This window comes from Neomonachus schauinslandi, chromosome 13, assembly GCF_002201575.2.
Source record: "Neomonachus schauinslandi chromosome 13, ASM220157v2, whole genome shotgun sequence".
NCBI lineage: Eukaryota > Metazoa > Chordata > Mammalia > Carnivora > Phocidae > Neomonachus > Neomonachus schauinslandi.
Genome location: NC_058415.1, coordinates 13,200,517 through 13,222,363, shown reverse-complemented (window position 1 = coordinate 13,222,363; position 21,847 = coordinate 13,200,517). Strand labels below are relative to the sequence as shown.

General features: G+C 41.1%; 1 protein-coding gene across 12 annotated transcripts in view; it reads left to right on the top strand.

Annotated features, from left to right (window-relative positions):
- The window catches only part of TRPM3 (transient receptor potential cation channel subfamily M member 3), an 827,080-nt gene that overhangs the window by 605,997 nt on the left and 199,236 nt on the right, over positions 1-21,847 (top strand). For 8 of the 12 annotated variants that reach the window (XM_021694438.1, XM_021694434.1, XM_021694433.1 and 5 more), the window contains exon 6: positions 1,568-1,739. In XM_021694438.1, the coding sequence (XP_021550113.1) occupies positions 1,568-1,739 (172 nt within the window). Of the gene's footprint in view, positions 1-1,567; positions 1,740-18,537; positions 18,613-21,847 lie in introns of all 12 variants that reach the window. The other 4 variants (XM_021694436.1, XM_021694432.1, XM_044920578.1 and 1 more) reach the window with 1 other exon arrangement.

The following is a 21,847-nucleotide window of genomic DNA, read 5'->3' as shown; positions in this document are numbered from 1 at the left end:
ACTAAGATGAGGCTATGAATTAATGTTATATTAATGCTACATTAACAAATAAGACATACATTAAAAGGAATGAAGGATATTTCAAAAGCTCAAAATTATACATTTTAAATTTAGATTAGGTCAACTCCCAAGCAATTCAGAAAAAAGAGGGCTCTTTTTTTTTTTTTTCCCAATTTTGAACAAAAGCATGCCTGTCTCAAGTTTTCCTGTTCACTCATTCACTATGTATTGAGTAGATTCTGTGTGCCAGGCACATAGAAATGGATTTTGAAATTGGAATCAAGATCTAAAAAATTACTTTTATGAGGTCTGTACTATTAAAGACTGCCCTTACTAAATCACTTTGTAATTTCTTTAACAAACTACTCAATCTTACTACAGCTTTTCATGGTGAGTTATTACATACTGAACATGAACGAGAGCATCTCAACTCCATAATGAACGTACACACCGCACAAAGGCACAGAAATAAAAACCCAGTAGCATTTATTTCTGTCCTGTCAATTCTGATGATTCAATACAGGGATAACTGTACTGGACCTTGTAACAGTGAGCTTGTTGAATATTCCTTTTCATAGTCGTGAGTGAAGTCTCTTCCTAAATATTTTAGGAGTAGATTTCCAAAACATCTTGTTTCCATCGTGTCTAAGCAGTGTGGGGAGGGGGACATGCAAAGATTTTGGAATCAGACCTGGGTGTTAATTCTGATTTTGTGTGTAAGAAACTCTTGAAAAACCTATTTTACCTTCAGTTCTGTTTCTCCATCTATGAGATAAGCATGAGAGCACCAACCTTGCAAGGATTGTTGCAAGGAATACAGATAATGTCTATAAAGCAACTAGAGCTAGCAACTCAAACTCACAATAGGTTTTGCTTTTCTTTTGATATCAAAAATCTGAAAGACTTACTCTGTTTGGGGTAGTATAATTCACCACGAAATTAAAATAATGCAACAACAAAGACAGATGAACATTTTGATTCACGCTCATCTCATGAGACACGTGTTTGACATTCAACATTTCCACTTAAATAAGGTGTCTAATAAGAACAGTGTTGATTTTTGCATTAACAGACCTTCAGATGACTGAATGGGCTTGACTGAAAAGATCACCCTGGCCCCCACCCCCTCCCCAACCCTACTCCAGAACCGTGATTGCTCTGCTGTGCCCATTGGAGTATGGACATCGTGGAGAAGAGAAAGAGAAAACAAAATGAGTAAACATTAAAATTAATTGTGGTTCATCAGCAAATGAAAGATCGACCTCACAATGACACAATCCTTCACATGTCAGTTTTTGAGTATGATGAGAGCACAAACTCTAGCTTCTGTATCAACTCAGCATATAAATGAACACATTACTCTTTAAGTATAATCTTGCTGTGACTGGGGAACATTGACCATAAAACTTGCTACCCACAGTGCTATTAGGAGGAGGATGTAAACTCTGTTTTCACTGTACCGGAGAATTGATTTATCCTTCTCTCTGTTTCCTCTCTGGCTGGTTCTCCTTTTCGTATTTTGCTCTTTTTCTTCTGACTTCCGCCTCTTCCTTTTGAAATCCTGCAGGTTGTCCGGCCATATCAGACCATGTCCAATCCCATGAGCAAGCTCACTGTTCTCAACAGCATGCATTCCCACTTCATTCTGGCCGACAATGGGACCACCGGGAAATATGGAGCCGAAGTGAAGCTGAGGAGACAACTGGAAAAGCATATTTCTCTCCAGAAGATAAACACAAGTAAGTAGGCTACTGTTCCCACTGCCGGGCCTCATAGGAAGCCTGTGGAAAGTGAGTAACTACAAGTATACCGTGTGGCAATATTATAAGAACTTGAGCAAGTTTCAAACAGAGATCATTATGAGTCTGCTGGGCCAGTGGTTAGAACCTGAGGAAGTCATCTGGGGGAGGAGGACTGGACACGTAAGACGAGGGATTGCGTGATTAGTGGCCTAGCGCTCATTTGTCATTTGCGAGAAACTCAACCCCATCTGGGGTGTATGCAAGCAGATATGCTTTTCTTTCCAGACTTTTCCTACATCCTTTACACAGTACTCTAAGGAGGAAAGGCACCCTAGAGAAATTGTTTCTATTTGTTAAGCTACTTTTGTTGGCCAGAAATTTTATATATACATATGTTTTGATCTTAGCATAGATCTGCCTATGGTTAGGAATTTCAAGGCAACTGGCATTCTCTAAACAAAAGTACTCTGTGTAAACATCATCATAAACTTTAATTTTATATTTAATTCTATGTGTGTATTTATTCATTGTCTTTAAATATATATATATTTAGATATATGTGCATGTTTATGCACACTACATAATACATATCTGTGGCGGTTATACTGAAATTACCTCTTAAGTATTCATGTGTTCTATGCTGTATTTATTGTGCCCACAATTAACTATGAAAAGGTAACACTGTGAAAACAGCAGTGCTCCCCAAATCACTAAGTGGCTTGCATTTAAATGTAACAGAGGTATGAAAGTCATCTACCATCTCTCCTCACAGTGATTTCAATTTGTTTCCACCAAGTAACCCTTGAGGAGGATTCGTGGCAGGCTCAAACTTTAGGGGTAATTGTATGTCTCATCAGGACAACTTGGATCTAATTGATCCAACTTTCAAAGCCTGCAATTCTAAATAACAAAAGATTCTCTTTGGCTAGATAAGTTTCCAAAAGCTCAGTGTGCTGTGATTCAGCTTGTCCAAATGGTTGCTCTCTATTCTTTTCTCTGTAACTGTCTGGGGTGGGTTTTGCCTGCCAGAGCCACCTTCCTCCCAGAACTGGAATGTTCGCCCTATCAGACCACAACTTCTCTTTCTTATACCTGTTGTGGTCCCAAGTTTTAGGAGCTACTACTATTTTATCTTTTTCACAGAGATGTCTGGAATAGTACATTTTGGCCTAGGCCTGAAGTCCAAGTTGTATTAGGAAACTGTCTTCTATCCTAGAATCCCCAACTGTCTTTGGAAAGAGAAAACAGGATCATCCCAAGCTAGACAACCTCTGGAAAGAAAAAAATAGAAAAGACTAGCAAATCTATCCAGAAATCGGCAGAGATCAAATGTAACTAAGCATTATAACCAATAGGTAGTAGGTTTTGTAATACTAAAATTGAATTGTATTACAATAGTGGATAGAAAGGGCAAATGTTATGTTATGAGTGATATCTATTAGATTTTGACTTTTTATACACCATCAGGTTAAGAATGAGAACCTCAATGGGAGTGACCTGAAAGATGCAGGACGGGAGCAGGACAGACAAAGAGCAAATTCAGGGTCAGATTCAGGGTGCAGATGAGGCGAAACCTGTCCAGCCCAGCAAAGCCTGGCATTGGGCTAGGCGCCGGTGGCAGCCGGGCCGGTTAGTCAGTAGTGAGGAGAAGAGCTAGGTATGTGGTGGTGTAAGTTATATACCCGGCTCAGGGGTGCCAGGGGGGTTAAAACCCCGCCAAGGCTCTGTCTGCCAAGCTCCGTGCCTTACAGGCTGCCCAAGGACAGGTTGCTTTTTTTCTAACTGGTCATCCTAGAGGGAACATCTTTTTGTAATTTATCTGCCTGGAGGGGCACCCTTCCTGTAAAGCTCCCAGAGGTGCTCTATGTGTGGACGGCCCTGCAGTGGGGGGCCCATATAATGACCTTGCCACAGTGAGGCACAGAGCCCAGAAGCATGGAGTCGGAGAGCGGGCCAAGGCTGGTCAGGATGTCAGGGATGCTGGAGTTGCTGGGACCCCCTACACAGGCCTCATGCCATTCATAGAGACAGTGGACCCTTGCTAGATTCCAAGGTAGGTAGCAGCACACAAAAACATTGACAAGTGGGGACCCAGTCAAGGGTCTAGGGTAAAAAATGTAGGGGAGGAGCATGCCCCGGGTACAGAGCTGAGACACAAGGTCAGAGAGGCAGGGTAGAGACTCTTGAACTGCTCCAAGCCCACAAACAGGATTAGGTCTGGGGTAAGGGATGAGCCCCAGTGGGTTAAATGACAGTAGTTGGAACGAGGTGGGGGCAGGGGAACCACATGGTCATTGGAATTATCATAATTTATAAACATAATTTTCCTACATGCTTCGAGATACTTATTTGAGGATTTGCAGAAACCCGTAGGCTCCCACTGAGTAAAAATAATTAAATGGGAAGAAAAGGTTAAAGACACCCAGAGGCGATCTCTGAGGTCACAGGAAGTAAAAAGGGTCAGGGTCAGCAGTTTGCTCACAAGCTGTAGTGAAGGATGCCATGAATTAGCTTTTACACCGGTTCTGTCCCTAAGCTTAACCTGAGAGGGTGATCAACCTGTCCCAGGTGCCTGAGACTGTCTCTTCATTGAAAGTCCCATGTCCCTGGGTCCCCTCGGTCCCAGGCAAACCAAGATTACCCTCCAAGTGAGCCACTCGTGAGTCATTAGGTCTCCTTGTCTTTTTGCTGCATTCACCCCAAAAAGCAGGGAAGGGGCAACAAGGTGTTCAGAGCTTAAGGAGTGTCCCAAGGAGTTCCCCAAAGTAGAGCAGGACCTTGAGGCCTCAATTTAGTTAACGGCAAAGTGCCCACTGAGAACACAGAAGCCTCCAGAACAGGACTAACAAGGGGTAAAGTTGACCCGGTTATAACAAGAAACAGCGGAAGTAAGAATACAAACCTTTAATGCAATCAATCCCCAATCAGTACCTTGGAAGAGCAACTCTACTGTCCAGGGTGGACACTATTTCTTTTCATTGTATCACAATTAGCAGTAATGTGGTTCTTCCCATTAAAAATAAAACTGATTCTAAAAACCTCATTTACTTTTGTAGTTCCCTCTTCAAAAGTTAAAGAAATCTAAAACACAAAGGTGGAACTCAATTTTGGGCCCCAGCGTGGTCTCTCAAAAATGAGACACCACACCACAATTAACAGGGCTCATCACCCGTTCCGCCTCGGAGGACACCGGGGGTGCTGGGCCTGCGCTCAGCGTTTTCCTAAAGTGCCATTCCTCCTCACCACCTAGGGGTGCCCTGCCTACCACGGTAGCCTTTCAAGTCTGTTTCTTACTTAAATGACATAATCGTCTGAAGGATACTTTCCTTAAATATTAAGTGAATCCTGTTCGGGAGACCTTTCAACCCTTTCTCATCAAAATGCCAATTATGAATGATAATGAATCACAAGCACCAGTGCCTTTGATTTGTCTCTGCACCCTGGCCTCCATTATCTCGTCTCTCCCCCGCGCCCCACTCATTCCTGCTGTCACCAGCCCCTTCTCAAGTATTGTCCCTGGTCCCTGAAGGACTTGGTTTTTAAAGGAGAACCCTTTGGGGCATGCGCAGTGACCTGCTTGGGAACACTCTTCCATCTGCCACTTACTAAACTTCACATTTAACATGCACAGCCTCCAACAGCTCCAAGTATGCCTTTTAGGATGCAGGTATTTCTTGAACTGCTGTTACAGACCAGTCATGGCTGAGGTCTGCGAAATTCATTGACCTTAACTCTAGAGGGGTAGAGTAATAGGTAAATAAGGAAACAAATAAATATATGATGTCTGGTAGTGAAAAGAACTGTTAAGAAAAAGAGAGCAGAGGAAGGTATAGGACTGGACCTGCGTGCGCGGTTTGCACGCATGCGCACCCGCGCGTCGAGAGGCTGGCGTAGAGCAGGTGGTCAGGAAGGGCCTCTTTGAGGAGGTGACACGGAAGCAGAGACCTGAATGAAGTCAGGGAGCCCACTGTGGGGAGAACATTCTGGAAGGGAGCGGAAGTAGGGACAAAAGCCCCAGGTGTTCAAGAAAGAGCAAGACATTTGTAGAGGGCTAGGTTTGATTCTAACAGAATTGTGATCCGGCAAATTACAGGATCTGCTTCCCGGTTTAAAACATCACTCTGCTGCTGTGTGCAGAGACCAGACTGAGGTGGGGGGAAGCTTTCGAGCAGGAAGATGTGTTGGGAGGCCGTTGCAATAATGCAGGTGGGCATGAGCGGTTTGAAATAGAATGGCAGCGATAGGGGAAGTAAGACGTGGTCGGATTCAAATACAAGCATAGGTATTTTCTTAACTGGGCTTTTTTTTTAAATATAAAAATACATAACATAAAAGTTACCGTTTGAACCATTTTTAAGTATACAGTTCAGTGGTATTAAGTCCATATACATTGTTGTGCGGCCATCACCACCGTCCATCCCCAGAACGTTTTCATCATCCCACACTGAAATTCTGTCCCCATTAAACTCTAACTCCCTGTTCCTCCCCCCTCCCCTCTTCAGCCCCGGATAACCACTATTCTACTTGATATCTTTACGAATTCACCTGTTGCAGGTGCCTCATATAAATCATATACTATTGGCCCTAAGATATATTGTGCTGTTGCGGGTGCCTCATATAAATCATATAATATTGGCCCTAAGATATATTGTGCAGGTAGAACTCAAGAGGACTTGCTAATGAATTGGGCATTCAGGGTAAGGAGTAGACCCATCAAGTGAAAGCTGCAAGGCCATTCTTAGCAACACTGGTATATTCTTAAAACAGGAGGGCTAGGGAGAGCCCCAGAGGAGTAAGCTTTTGCAGGAAAAAAAGTGGGGGATCTCTGGGGAATTGGGACAAAGTCCCTAAGAGAGAGGGAGGTGATGAGATTCAGTGCACAGATAAAGAGCTCGGCCGTAGGATGTGGACAGCTTCATCCTGCATAGCAGGAGGGAGGGCAGAGCATATGGGCACAGACGTGGGTAGGATGGAACGTTTTCTGCTGGGATGATCAGGTACTTCTCTGTAGATAGTTTCTTTATAAAGAAAAGAGTACGGGAGGTCATCAGCAAAGAATGTGGAAGGGGAGGAGGGAGAGATTAGGGAGCAAAAGGAACTATAGTTAATAGAGAGACAGGGAGAATGACCGGAGCAGGGAAATGGAGCATTACCCCACAGCACCCTGGTCCCACCGGGTATTTGTGGTTGTGAATTTCGAGAGGCATGGATCACTAGGCTTGTGTGTTTTCTTTGCAGCCATGTTCAGCTCGAGTAGTAGAACAGACACAGAAATGGGTTAAGCGCCTGTTGGGATTTTGCCTGGCAAGTAAGAGCAAGAGAGAGGCAAGGGAGTGAGGCTGTATGTACTCTATAAACCTACATACCTATATCCCAGGAGTGTTATCAGTGTCTGTGGATGAAAGCAACGGTGTGGCTGACATTCACAAGAACATAAAGTCATTCATCTCAAAGATCAGACTGAGGTGCAGGGAAGTGATTAAGAGAATTATCAAAGGTGACGCACACCTTTCATGAATATTGCCAAGCACCATATACTAAGTTTGAACTATTTACATAAAAAAAGGTACATAATCAAAAATTCCTCATATTTATTTTATTGCTGTTCACCTATTCACATAAATTGAGGCAACTTAGCGCATTGCTGGGAACATAGTAGCTGCTCAGGAAATATATATGAGCTGAAAGACTACCAAGGAGCTGCTCTAGAAAGTAGCATATGAGCAGCCTCGTGGGACTTTAAAATCCTAAGCGTATCTTGTGCGTATGTTTTTATTATTAAAAAATTTCACATACAAAAAAGTTGGAGAATATTATAATAGCTCACCATGACTGTCACCCAGTCTCTACATTTACCAGCCCATGGCCAAGCTTAGAATCTCTCTCTATATAGCCACCTACATCCTTCTCTGGATAATTTTGAAGGAAATCCAGATGGCATATCATTTCATCCATAAATATTCCAGCATTAAAGCATTTCTCTTAGACTCTGTTTCTGGATCTGTGAACCCTGATTAAATGAGTTGACATACAAGTCAACATATGAAAGGATTCTGGCACGTGGCCATCCAGAAACAACTGGTTCTCTTCCCGCCTTCTTGGTGGTACAGTGGTCCCCCTGTGGGAAACCATGTCCTGTGTTGACAGAGCCTGGCTGCCATGGGTTCCAACCTGAGACCAGACCCTCTCATTAAAGCCTATGAGAGTCAAGGGTATTCATCACTATATATATATATATATATATATATATATATATATATATAATACCACAAATCAGACCTGGCTCTGCTCGTTAAGGAGGAAACGTATATGTCTATAGTTACTGAAAAGGTCCAAAGAGGAAAAATGAGAGCTCAAAATTATGTTCTGGAACTTACCATCAATCCTCTGTGAACATGATTTGTTAAAGAGTAATTGATTTAAAATCTTAACCATTGCAGCGATAGCCAGCAAACTCTTTTGTCTTTTTATATATTGTCAAAAATATATTCTACACTGCAGTTGTTCCTCCTACCTGAATAAACAGAGCATAATGGAGAAAATGTAATCTTTCTTTAGAGATTTAAGCTATTCCGGTGTCCTGGAGCAATCATGGTGACTGTCAGTTAGGATTGTTGACTACTGTATTTGGTGGAGGTGTTAGAACTTGGGCTAAATGTGAATCAGCCCAGAATATATCTCACACTTTAAATTTTCTTCTTGTAAGTTACCATTTTATTCAAAAAGGGGATTGAAGGGAGAGGACAGGAATCTAGTTATCTTTGGGCTCTATTTGATTAAAATGTTACTCCTTTGTTGTTTGAATTTTATTTTAGGTTGGCCCAAATGCAAAGTTTTATTCAGACTGCATATCTAATTATATTGTGAACATCAATGTAGGTTGTAGGAAATTTCGTTATGAGGCTAGAAATTTCTGACTTTGTCATCTCCATACTATGAGGTGAAATCTATGTCAGACTAAATCCAGTCTACGGGATTATGTCCCTATGTCAGACTAAATCCAGTCTATGTTTATTTTGCTATATTAATTAATGGGGGTGTCTGGGTAGGTTTAGATTTCCATAACCAGAACTTTTGCTACTGTCGGGGTTTGCTTGAAAGAGAATTTGATTCTCCACATTTTCTCTGCCCCAGGGTAAGGACTGACATTTGAGTGTAGCCTCGTCTGATGAAGACATGGAGAGTAGTACTTCTACTAAAGCAGCAGCTTAAAATGGGCTTGGTATTTCTGAGTAAACAAGTGGAAGAAATGATGGCAGAATTCATAAAGCATAATCACATTTGGTCTTTGAAGATACTGATATTTAGAATTCTCTAGGAAAAAATATATGTTTTATTATGCAGTCCCTAAGCCAACACACCTCTTTATATATGATTGTATGCTTACTCACCCAAACTAACAAAAATAATAATGAGAATAATGTCTTCCAACAGTACAGGATGTCATCCCTAATGAATTATGCCTTACTGTGGAAGCAAATATATCCCCTTTTCACTGAGTTATAGGATATCTGAGCCACAGGAACATTCTAATGCACAGATTGAGTCAATACTGGTGAAGTCCACGTGGCTCCAAGGGATTTTATTTTATTTATTTTATTTTGTTTAAAAGATTTTATTCATTTATTTTTGACAGAGAGATAGAGAGCACGAGTAGGCAGAGTGGCAGGCAGAGGGTGAGGGAGAAGCAGGCTCCCCGCTGAGCAGGGAGCCCGACATGGGGCTCTATCCCAGGACCCCGGGACCATGACAGCCACTTAACCGACTGAGCCACGCAGGCGCCCCTAAGGGATTTCATTTTAAAAATTAACTCATCTCTATGACATGACACACATCAATTTAAAGCATTTTGTTTCCATGAAATTTCCATTGTCAGAAATAAGTACTCATGACTGCATCATTGATATCCTACTTCCTTTACCACCATTTTGGGTGATGATTCTTAAACATGGCTGTAGTGGTTTATGAGTAGAGTGACCCTGCCTCCCCTAGGGGGCATTTAAAAATATCAGGGGGCCTCGGGTTGACGTGATTTCTCATGCTCCTGAATGACATAAGAGAGGAGGCAGAAAGGTTAATATTCTGCCTTGGGCAGAACAGTTTCACATGAAGACCTGCCTGGCCCAAAGGCCAATCACATCCCTCAGGAAACGCTACTCCAAGTATGTTTCCTTGAGTTTTCTTTTTGTTTGTTTGGGGTTTTTTTGTTTGTTTTTTTTTTTCAAATCTTTCCAATAGCCCACACCTGATTTGTCAAGACCACACCCACAATACTCATACCTAAGACAACAGAAGAGGCAGCCATAGCACGCGCGCAGTGAGATTTAAAATCTTTAACAACCGGTGAAGACGTTGGTTTCCTAAACCAACAGCATTGGCTGGATGTCAGCCCTTCCAATCCTAACATCACTTGCTGTTGGGAAGTTCTTCCAACTATCTGACTTCATTTGCTCTGTGTCTGTTCTCTGCGGGGTGAGTACCAAACTCATTGTCTAAATCCACGCTCTTGGCATATTTGAAAACTGTAAATGGACTTGAGTTGACCTTTCTGCCCTAATGACTGTTAGGAAGCTGGTTTTCATTTGAAGAGACACACCGACTTGCTTAACAGGCAGAACTGACTCACGAAGTAAATCAGATCAGTATTTCCAATTCAGCAGCACCCGCTCTGAGCACCATGGCTTTATGTTTCAGGCTCAGTGACTCCAGAAATGTGCTTAACGCTAGGAGTTCTCCTGTCAGAGTCCCTGGTACTCAGAGAAATCCTCCAGTCCACAGTTATTCACTGATACGGGGGCAGAGGCAGAGATGGGGTTTTGTACCCAGAGGTCCCCGGAAAGCCTACTCAGTACAATGCATTGCACAGGGAATATTTTAATAAATCAAGGTTCTAGTAGAATAAAGAGTTTGAAATTGAATACAAACAGAACTCTAATTTTTAATCTATAAATTACTGAGAATTTGGGGGAAGTAAGGGAGGAGGGCAGGAATATAAATCTTGAGTGAATGAATAAATTCATGATATAAAACTCCATGAAGCAGAGCTTTTTAAAAATTCACATTCCATTTCTGGTGTATATTTCTCATTTCCCTGGACTATAGTAGACCCCTTATATATATTATTTTGTTGTTGAGTCGTGAAGTCATCTTACCCAGGAAATTTAACATAGATTGTCTGAAGAGTACCATTGACATCCTTAATTGATTACCAACCTCTCTGACACCCAACCTAACAATGTTATGCATAGTAAGTGCTCAATAAAGAGTTGCTGGTTTGGCATGAAAGAAATTTAAGGGATTTGATCCAGTCCTATTATTATAAGAAACGTATGGATTTACAACTTCAAAAAAATTCCAAAAATATTTTAGTAATGACAGCATCATTGAAATAAGCATATAGTTTTCCAGGAGGCTATTTTAAAGGATTTTTAAAAGTCATTTACATAAAAATAAATGGTATATCCTAAATACTACACATATTACTTATTTTTATTATGATTGTTAAGTCAGTCTCATTTCTTTGTATTTGTACCAAATACACAGAGGTTAAGCCTGAAGTGGTTAACAATAGCACAGAGAGGGAGACGGGCATGTGGCCAAGGAAAGCTGTAATGTACGAGTGACATGAAAGGGTTTTTTGAGAGTCTTCCATTTTGGAGTACGTTAGCTCTCCATACAGTAAGAGATTAGAGTTGGCCGGAGTCCATCGTGTTCCTTGCCCATAGCTGGGGCATTGCAAAGCTAGCATGACTTTTCCCACTGAGCCTTGATTCAGCTCAGAACCATTTTTCATTCATTGGGACACAGGTTCTGCTGCTGTAACAAGGACTCAAAACACTGGACGCCTAAAGGAGACAAGAGTTTATTCCTTATGTACATGTTATTCTGAACAGGTGTCCAGATTTAATGTAGTGGCCTCATGGTATTGAGGACTCGGTTTCCTGCCTTCTTTTGCTCCTCCCATCCCTGTCGTCATGGTCCATCTCATCTACCTTCTAGCCGGAAAGCATCAGGATAAAGGAGCAAGGGAAAAAGTCATACCCTTTCCCTTTAAAGTCACCATGAGGAAGTCATACACACCATTTTGACTTCCATCCCATGTGGCAATATTTGGTCACACGTTCACACCTAGCTAAAGGGGGATTTGAAAATATAGTCTTTATTCCTGGACAAATACATCAGGAGCTAAAATCCCATCACTATGAAGGAAGGGAAGAATAGATACCGGTGTATAGCCAGCAGTTTTTGCCATATCTTTCAGCTTAGCGTTCCGGATTATTGTTAAGGAATGGCTAGAGTTGTCACATGAGAAAAAACCTATCTGCCACTTATAAATGAGATATGCCTATTATGGTTCCAATTTGTTCATTGGGGAGCCTTGTCCATAAATAGTTCCTGTAGCGCATGCTTTGTACCACACTCTTTCACTCTCTACCTGTGAGTCTTTCAGTGATCGGTAGTTGCAGAGTCTTGCACTGGCTCTGGAAATTGCAATATCCGTTGAAACTGGATTGAGACAAGATGTATAAAATTATATAGATTATCTTAGACCGTTCTGGTTTTGTTAACATCTTAAGTTAACTAACTCAAATAGATCCCCTAAGCCTCAAAGTAACTGCATATGCTGTGCTATGCATAATCCATGTGCATCCCATAATGGATCCTTAATGGAGTCACATATTTTGTTGCACATCATTTGGTAACATTTTAAATCCCAAAATATTAAAAATAAATAAGAAAGATTCCGTGTTTCCGTGACGCTGTACTCTTGATACAAATGCTTCAAAGATAAATCCTGCAAAATAATTCTCATGTGACCCAACACATGACCATAATCTTGGTGATAGGCAGGAGGATGAAGATTGGTCAGCCTCTCAAAGCCGTAGGTTCCAACAGGACTTCAGCCCTGTTGAGAGAAAAGGACAAAGGAGATGACTTAGGGAATAAGATATCCCCCCACTCTGTTGAGGAAACATTTGAGGAGGCCAGATGAGCAGATGAGTTTCTCAGGGATTGAAATCTTTCTTATGCCAATTATTCAATATGTCATTCCTACATTTTAATAACCTCTAAGTGATAACTAACAATTTGGCAAGATACAGCTGAAGGGCTCTTAAAATGTTTCGAATGTCAGTAAATATAGAGTTGAGAGTATTTGCTGACACTGACAGTTATAAAAAGATTAATTCATGAAGCTTCTTGGAATAAATAGTGAATTGGGTCACCTTGTTTTAGAGACCGAGATACACATGTCCTTGTTCATCCAACCATAGTTAGTTTTTCTTTTGATTTTAGCTTGTGTTATTCAATAAAACCCCAAAGGTAGAGCTGTAGACAGTTGGAATTTCCCTTCTAAATGAATAGAGGTACGAGGATCTAATGCCTTACAGATTTAATGAAACCACAGGCAGGTGATTTGAAAACAAACCTCACCTTTCCTCTCTGGATACTCCATATGTGAAACTGGTATTTTCCCTTGTTTCTTTTCCCTTCTTTTAATAATACCAAACTCGGAGCTGTTATGACTCATCCATTCACACAAGCTAAGTTGCTTTAGAAAACAAATTCAGTGCTTAGAAGCCCCATTAGAAAATACTAGTTCAGGGGCACCTGGGTGGCTCAGTCGTTAAGCGTCTGCCTTCGGCTTAGGTTATGATCCCAGGGTCCTGGGATTGAGCCCTGCACTGGGCTCCCTGCTCAGCGGGAAGCCTGCTTCTCCCTCTCCCACTCCCCCTGCTTGTGTTCCCTCTCTCGCTGTCTCTCTCTCTGTCAAATAAATAAATAAAATCTTAAAAAATATAAATAAATAAAAATTTTAAAAAAAGAAAATACTAGTTCGAAAAACAAATGGCAAAGCAAAGCAAATAGATACAACTATGACAGAGGTCTAATTTCCATAATAAACAAAGGACATCAAATCCAAAGAAAAAGAAAAATTCTCTAAGAAAATGGGCAAATTATATCAACAGGAAGATCACAGGGAAGAAAGTACAAATTTCCTTACTCAAAATTAAAGAAATGAAAATTAAGACAATGAAATGTTTTCAACCTATCAGTTGGCAAAAAACAAAGTTTACAAATATCTACTGTCAAGAAGTATACCTAGAAATATGCATTATGGTGTGTGCAAATGTGGGCAACCTTATTTGGAAGACAATTTGGCTACCCCTATTAAATTTTAAATGTACATACCTTTTAGTCATATATTTTTACTTCTAAGAATTCTATTCATATTTATTACAGTATTTTTTACCCAAAGATTCACGAGTAAGTGATTAATTAAATTTTATATTAACATATAGTGAAATACTCTGAAGTTATAAATAATGTACTAGCTCTGTTTGGACTCATATGGAAAGATACCCAAGGGTATTTTTTCTTAAGTGAAAAAGCCTGTTGTAAAACAGTACAACTGTGTGTTTATGATTACATTTATGTTTATAAAAATTTGAAAATATATATATATGTATATACTTATAAAACATCTGAAAGGAGACAGGTGAATAATTATTAGTCGTAGCTTCTAGGGAGTGAAACCTGAGGTGGGAGAGGTAGGGTGAGAACTGATGTGTTCCACGTATACCTTTTAAGTACTTCTCAATGTTGTTTTTTTACAATGAACAAATACAGCTTTTGTAGTGGAAGGAAGGAAAGAGGGAAGGAGACGGGAGAGGAGGAAAGGGAAGGGGATGTGAGGAAGGAAGGAAGGAAAGAGAAATGGACAGGGGGAGAGAAGGAGGGAAGAAGACAACCTTTGGAAGTAGTCAGCCTATCCATGTAATATGTAAGTTCAGAATCTTCCTTCCTCAGGTGTATGTATATCATTCTTGACCTCTGGGTAAGGAGCCAGCCCAGCCATGTTTTCTCTCACTCACTCAGCCTGCTGGCAATCCTCTGCTTCCTCTAAGACAAGAGGAAAGAGTCAAGTCAGGAAACCTAAGAGAAGAGGCTGGTTAAGGACACATAATAGAAAATAATATTGTCCGATCATATATAAAGGATGTGTATAAAAATTATGAGTCCAGGGTGCCTGGGTGACTAAGTCGGTTAAGTGTCTGCCTTCAGCTCAGGTCATGATCTTGGGGTCCTGGAATCCAGCCCCGCGTGTCAGGATCCCTGCTCAGTGGGGAGTCTGCTTCTCTCTCTCTCCCTCTGCCCCTCCCCCTGCTCCTGGTCTCTCTCTCACTTGCTCTCTCTCAAATAAATAAAATTTAAAAATATATATATGAGACCAGTGTAACAGATTTGATGCCTACATTTGACAGTAGCTGAAATCAGAAGCAAAATAATCTTCCCTATTGGGACTTAGTGAATGACAAAACAACCTAAATTTATTCCCAAGCCTTAGCCATAGCAAGACATCCTAATATAATGGGGCTCCTGAAAATGTCCTACTTTTATATCTCTACTGTGAGTACAGTTCAGCAAAGTTGGAATTGTTCATTTTCCCTTCATTATGCTCCTGGCCATCCCAAAACCCAGCTCCCCTCTCCCAGGGTCCTCCTCCCTGAGATGGAGCTGGGTCACACAATGGCTCATTCAACAACTGTTTATCGTGTTGGAGATCATCCGTGGCGCTCACTGTGGAAAAGTGGCTCCCGCAATATTCTTTATTCCACTGTCCCTTTAAGATGCTTCCTATGGAGCCAAAACACAGGCTTAAAGTTCTTCAGCTTTTCAGAATGTAGCAAAACGAGAAAGGCAAATATCTGTCATTTACGATAAATAGTGATTGCTCTGCCTGTTACATTTCCCCTTGACGGTATTTCCATGGCCCGGCCAGTATTGCCTTGTGCACCTGTAACATTACAAAGCACCACAGGGGTTGCAAGAGAAATAAAGCATAGTTGTGCGCTCGAAGAACTTAGAGTTTTACAAATAAGTGAACAATAACTAGTGTTTAATTGAGTGCTATTCTAAACACTTTGCAAGAAATATGATTTACTCCTTATGACAACCCTAGGAAGTGAGTGCCATTTATTATCCCCACTGACCAAAAAGAAAACTGAGGTCAAGTGATGGCCCCAACGTCAGACTGGCAGTAAGAGGCCGACCCAAGAAGTCCGCCTGCATCAGAGCCCCCACCATCAGGCTCTTTCCACTCAGGAGACAAAGAGCTGCATTACAATAAGCAGCAAGTGTTAAGTGCCCTTTAATGACATGAAATACAACAGGAATTCAGACAAAGAGTATTTCTAGGTGGAATGTTCAAGGGGCTACTCAGCAGAGGTATTTTAAGTAAGATTTTGCTGGGTAGAATGTGAGCAATGGATTGCAAGCCGCGTGGGTAAAAGCTTTCAACACACAGAAACTGAGGGCCTAGCATGAGGTCTAACTGAATTTGTTCTACTCTCATTAAATTGTTTATCCTATCTGGTTGCATTATTTTAGCTGCAAATATAAACAAGGTCTACATGTGAACTGGGTTAGTTTTTTTAGGAAATCCAAATAACAAAATCATAAGGAAAAGACATGTATGTTTCATTGTTTTCTTTTTCTAGATACTCCTCGATGGGGATGTAAAGATAAACTATAGAATAATATATGATAACTGGGATATAATTACATATATAGAGATACACAGATGGGGCAGGTGCAAAGCTACTCATGCTCATGGGGTCTGTATAACCATATACATAAACACTATACACATATACACTATTATATATATATATATGTATATTTCACCTAGTTCATTGGCCTCGTTTTCCAGATAGGAAAGCCCCCCCTTGGAAACAGTCACGCATCCTACCTCTTTTCATATGGTGCATTAGCTGGCACAGATCTCAGCTCAAAACACTACACTTCTAGTCTGCTGCTCAGCATAGTCACTGTGTTAGTTTGGGAGGTACTTTTCTTACTCTATTTAATGCCAACACCAGAGAACTCAAATTGGGAAAGTTTCTCCATGCACCTCAGCAAGGGACGAAAGCAGGGTACTTAGGGCATCAACCTCACTGGAAGCACAATCCTTGGCCCTTTATTTCCCTATTTTCCCCTTTGAGACCACTTTTTCCACCGTGCCCAGAAGGGTAATCAAGGAAATAATGAGACAATTGGGGTCACAGTCAACAGATGCAGATGTCTAGACATTTCCATTTTCAATCAGGCAACAAATCTCCAACAAATCTGGTTTATCTTCACTAAAATGTCGTTTTAACTTTTGTTCGTTAGGGTTTGGTAACTGGAAGGAAAAAAAAAAACAAACTGAAAATACCAGGGTGCTGTTCACTCTGCAGGGAAGACAGAGCTAAGCCAGTTTTGTGCTTGGTTCCGTAAACAGATGCTTGTGTTGTTGTCTATTTGGGGCTTTGCTCACAGTATTTAGCCAGCAGTCTAATTGTTGTACACAGTGGTAGAGCGGCCTGGGGAAGCATAGGCTCCCAAGTTGAATCTATGTTCTCAGGAACATGCTAATTGGTAACTTTCTGGAAAATACATAGTAGTTACTCTTGGCTTATTATTTTACAACCTATTAAGAATCTAGAGGAACCAACCCTTTGCATTTTGTGCTTGGAGGGATATTGCTTTGTCTTTTCCCCACTGAATACATTTTTATGACAAGGCAGCTTGGCCAGGTTGTGGGCAATGAGGACTCACCAAGTAATATTCCATAAAAGTGGGTAAGACCCTACTGCATCTCTCACCGACCAGCTACCCTCTGCCCAACCACCGCCCCCCAGTTGAGGCTGCTCTAGAAGTCTGGCTTGATCCTACGAAGCTAGGGCCAGAAGACATAACTTGAGGATCTAGGGGGGGGCTTCCGTAAATGCTGTTTCTAGGGAAGGAACAAAAAGGAGCAGAAACAGCTGTTCGTGGGATTCTCCTCTGAGGCCTAGATTTGAAATGAGATACTGAATCATCTCAACCCAAGGTAGCTTCTTTAGTCAATTAATAACTCCAGAGGCATGAGGTTACAATTAAATTTACCTCCCAGTTTGGGATAGTATAGCCAAATTAGTAAGGAAACCTATTATAATGGAATGGCTTTGGTGACTTCTTCTGTAGATAGATACATACATACATACATAGAAGGAAGGAAGGAAGCAGTAGATAGATGATATGGATAGATAATATATATACGGCTGTATCTAATTAGTCATGTTCTTGGCAATAAGAGAAAGAAAAGAGTGAGAAATGGGGCAATCTTTTCAGTAAATAATATTCGTGTTGAGTGACATGTCAACATTGGTTTCAATTACTCTTTAAAAGGAAAAGAAATTAAGTGTATTAGCCAACGGTGCGGGGGGGGGGTGGGGGGTGGGGGGGAGGATATTCCATTTAAGTCAAAAGTAAGCCAATCACCTGAAAACAGGATGCATATCCCCAAAAAAACAGAAAAGCATTTTTAAAAGGAGAGAGGGGACAATCCAGTTCTGCTCAGTCTTGGAAAACACAGAACCAAATTCATGATTATTATTAGAATCACTGTAACAACAGCTAGTGTTTCTTGAGGATTTACTTAAGGGCTAAGCATGCTTACAAGTACTCAACACAGAGTGCCTCGTTTAACTCTTTGACCACCAGAACAGTCACCTAGGCTAAAACAGAATAATAAGGGTTGCTTTCTCCAGCAAAGGGGATGCTGATTTGAAGGACCACAACAAGTGAAAGAGTGATGAGACACGGTAGAGCTGGTACAGAGGGCTGTTTGATGCTTTGTGAAAGTCTGAATATGCAACTTAGATTTCCATCACATGTACACATTTATAAGTTGGGTGAGTCCATCTGCTTTAATGAAATGTATATTCAACCATCGGGTTGTAGAAATTTCAAAGATTTTATTTTTTGACAGGATGCCTGCCGTTTTTCTCTCTTGACTCCCGCTTGTTTTATTCATTTTGGGGTAGTTGCCAATTAGACCCAATTGGTAAGTATAATTAATGGACAACATGAATCTCCTCTTAAACCCCAACCAAGAAAATTAACCATAAAACCATTCGTTTCCTTTAAAAAATCCTAACGCTCTCTCTCCCTATGACTGCTGCTTATCTCTTTCTAAGACTTCCAGCCACATCGGAGATTAGTTGCTCGCTATTATTTCTCATCCTAAAATCCGACATAAGAATAAGACAGGGAGGAGGGAGATAAGCATTTCTTGAGGCCCTGGTATGTTCCAGGCACTATGCTAGGCATTCATATGTACTGTCTCTTAATACTCACAGCAACCCTTCAAGGTAGGGATTATTATCTTCCTTTTATATAGTTGATGACACAGCATTACAGAGTATTTAAGCCCTTGTTCTAAATCCAGTTAATGGCACAGCATGGCACAAGCCAGGCTGATGTGACTCCAGAACGCTTGCTCCTTTCACCCCACATAAGGAAGCCTTATATCATTCAAAAAGACACTTCCCTAAAATCTTGTTACCTTGGAGGGTTTGGGGGTCATTACTTCATTCAACAACTATTTGAACACAAACTCCGTGTCACACACGGGTTGGACATTGGTTCATTTGGAATTCATCAGCAACAGAACTTTGGGCAGAGGACAGTGCTTAGTGGCAAGATGGTGGAGGAATTCACAGGAGCAACAATGAGGAGGAAATAGAGTAGGGTGATGGCATGGAGGATGGGGTGAAGAGAAACAGAAGCTCCTGATCGTGTACCCATGGCTACAGTCTTTCTTCATGTGACTCGTGGACTTCCCTTTGTCATCCTATGCCTGAGAATATATGAAGGAGGCTGGGAAGGCAAAGGGACGTTCAATTGTCATCACTGGCATCTTTTTTGATCATTGCACCATCTTCAAATGCATTGGGGTAACCATGACATGAAAATTTCCATCATTGAGCCCATAACTGTTCCATGAGATCAGTAACAGTTCCGTGGATTAAGGGTCATAGCAGAACTTCATCCAGGGAGACCTGGAAGTAAGAAATAATGAATTTATATTCCCATAGACTGACAGCCCTGGGTTCAAACCACATGACTTGAAAAGGATGTTAAACTTCCTCTGGGTGGGTTACATGTATATCAGGGACATTTCATTGCCTTCTGTGGATGCTCTAACCTGTTTGGACTTTCTACTACCTGTAGACTCAACCGATCAAGTAAAAGACCATACAAAATACAAATATCAAATTCATGATCCGTTAACTTTGGACTCTCATAACCAGCCATTTCTCAGAGGCTCTCAGCTGAACATGTTGTTTGAAGTTTTCCCTACCTTTTAAAGAATTTTCCTTCTAAAAAGAATAGGTTGTGTGACGAAGACAATGCAGTGTAAACATCTGCCCTCTCTTCATCTTTTGAAATGGCCTGATACAAGTTGGCTGTCACTGAAATGTTTGTCATGCTTGGTACTAAAAAGTCACTTTGTCAATCAAGACAGTAATGGAGTCAAAGGAATAGTGTTGGGCGAGTAGAACTAACGTTAGCGAAACCTGTTTCTAGGTAGCTGCCTATCTTGTTTATCTGACTTACTTTCCAGTTCAAGCTAGGAGCCTTTTCTCTGTTGGGAACGCGCTTCTTTATGCATTAGAATGACTTGTTCAGCGACTGGGGCGGCTCCTGTAAACAGTCCACCATTCCATTCCGATAAGATCTCCTAGGTGCTTTTACATTCAGGGAAGCACGCTGAGATCTCTTTTCAGATTCGAAAGATTTGTGTTGCAAATAGTTGGCATTTTGGTCTCAATGTCAGCAAAATCTGCTGTTGTTGGTCAGATCTAATAGGTTACTCTCATGATAACACAGACCTTCTCAATGCGACCCAACCTCTTCCCGGTTTCACTGCTAAAGGAGTGTCTTTCCATATCTTTTCACCTGTTGTTTTTCTAGTTTCTCCTTCCATCATGCACGTGGATCTTCTGCTCCACCCATTCCAAGCTACTTGCAGTTTCCTATAAATGATATAGTGACATACCTCGTCAGATGTGTATTCCTCCTTTTTTGACATTTGCTGAAATTGCAACCTCTTCCAACTCTAGTTACTGACAGAAAGCTACATTCCAAGCCTCAGCTTCAAAATCTTCTCTTCTGTGAAATCTTATCATAACACACACACGCGCGCGCGCACACGCACGCACACTGTGATTCTTGTAGGCTCAATTATTTGCCCCATAACTCCTGTTGCCACAGTGCCCTGTGTAAGTCTCTGTGTAAGAGGCTCTGTCTCTTCCGGCAGAGTGCTTATCTGTCTGCCTGCACCGTCCCCTCCGTCACCTGTAGATTGTGAGCTCCTTGCGAGCAGAGCCTGAGTCCTACTCATCTTTGTCATCCGGCAACCCTAGCACAGTGCCTGGTATGTGCAGGTAGGTGCTCAATAAATGTTTATTGTAAACATCAATCCATGTTTTTCTGGCCTTATTTTTAGCTCTGGTTTCCAGCCTGATATAAAAATGTAATAGAGGAGCTTAGAAGTTGAAAGCTACAAAGGAAGGACACGTAATAAAGCAATAACACATAGACAGACTTAGGGAAGAGAAACGAATAGGAACACGTACAGGCAAAGACCATCGTGAAGACTTCCGACTGTCATGGGCATGAAAGCTTTTGTCCTAGAAATTTGAATGTGTTCCTGTTGACTCATGATTCTTGTTAAATTGTTGCCATCATACGAGCTCAGAGAGTTGAAGGATGTGTAATTTTTGTAGCAGGCTATGGCATGGTGGCTTCATTATTTCCATTTGCACAGAAAAAGAAATAAGTATTGATTTTCCCCCACTTATTTAAAGTGATAATTGCCCATGGCTGCTTTTCAGTCTAGATTAGGATCAACCATTCAGTAGAAATGCATAGCTAACTTTAGAAAGTTAGGCAAACATGAAATAAATGGCAGAACTTGTGCTGACCAAGTACTTTTCTGCCATAATCAACGATTTTACAGTGGGATATATTTAGAGAGAATAAGGTATCTCATTCTCTAGGGGTCTAAAAAAAAAAGTGGGCTGAGATTTTAATTTGCTTGTAAGGCTAGGGAATTTGTCATAGGACCCCTCCAAGCCCCTTCCCAGAATTTAAAATAATATTCTTCTCCCTTCAAATATTATTTGGATCATTTCAAACCATTGAAACTGATGGCTACGGAAGTGAAGTCGATTTCAGATAGGCTTGAAAAGTGACCAGAAATAGGGCTCCCAAGGTGTTAGTAATAAAATTGT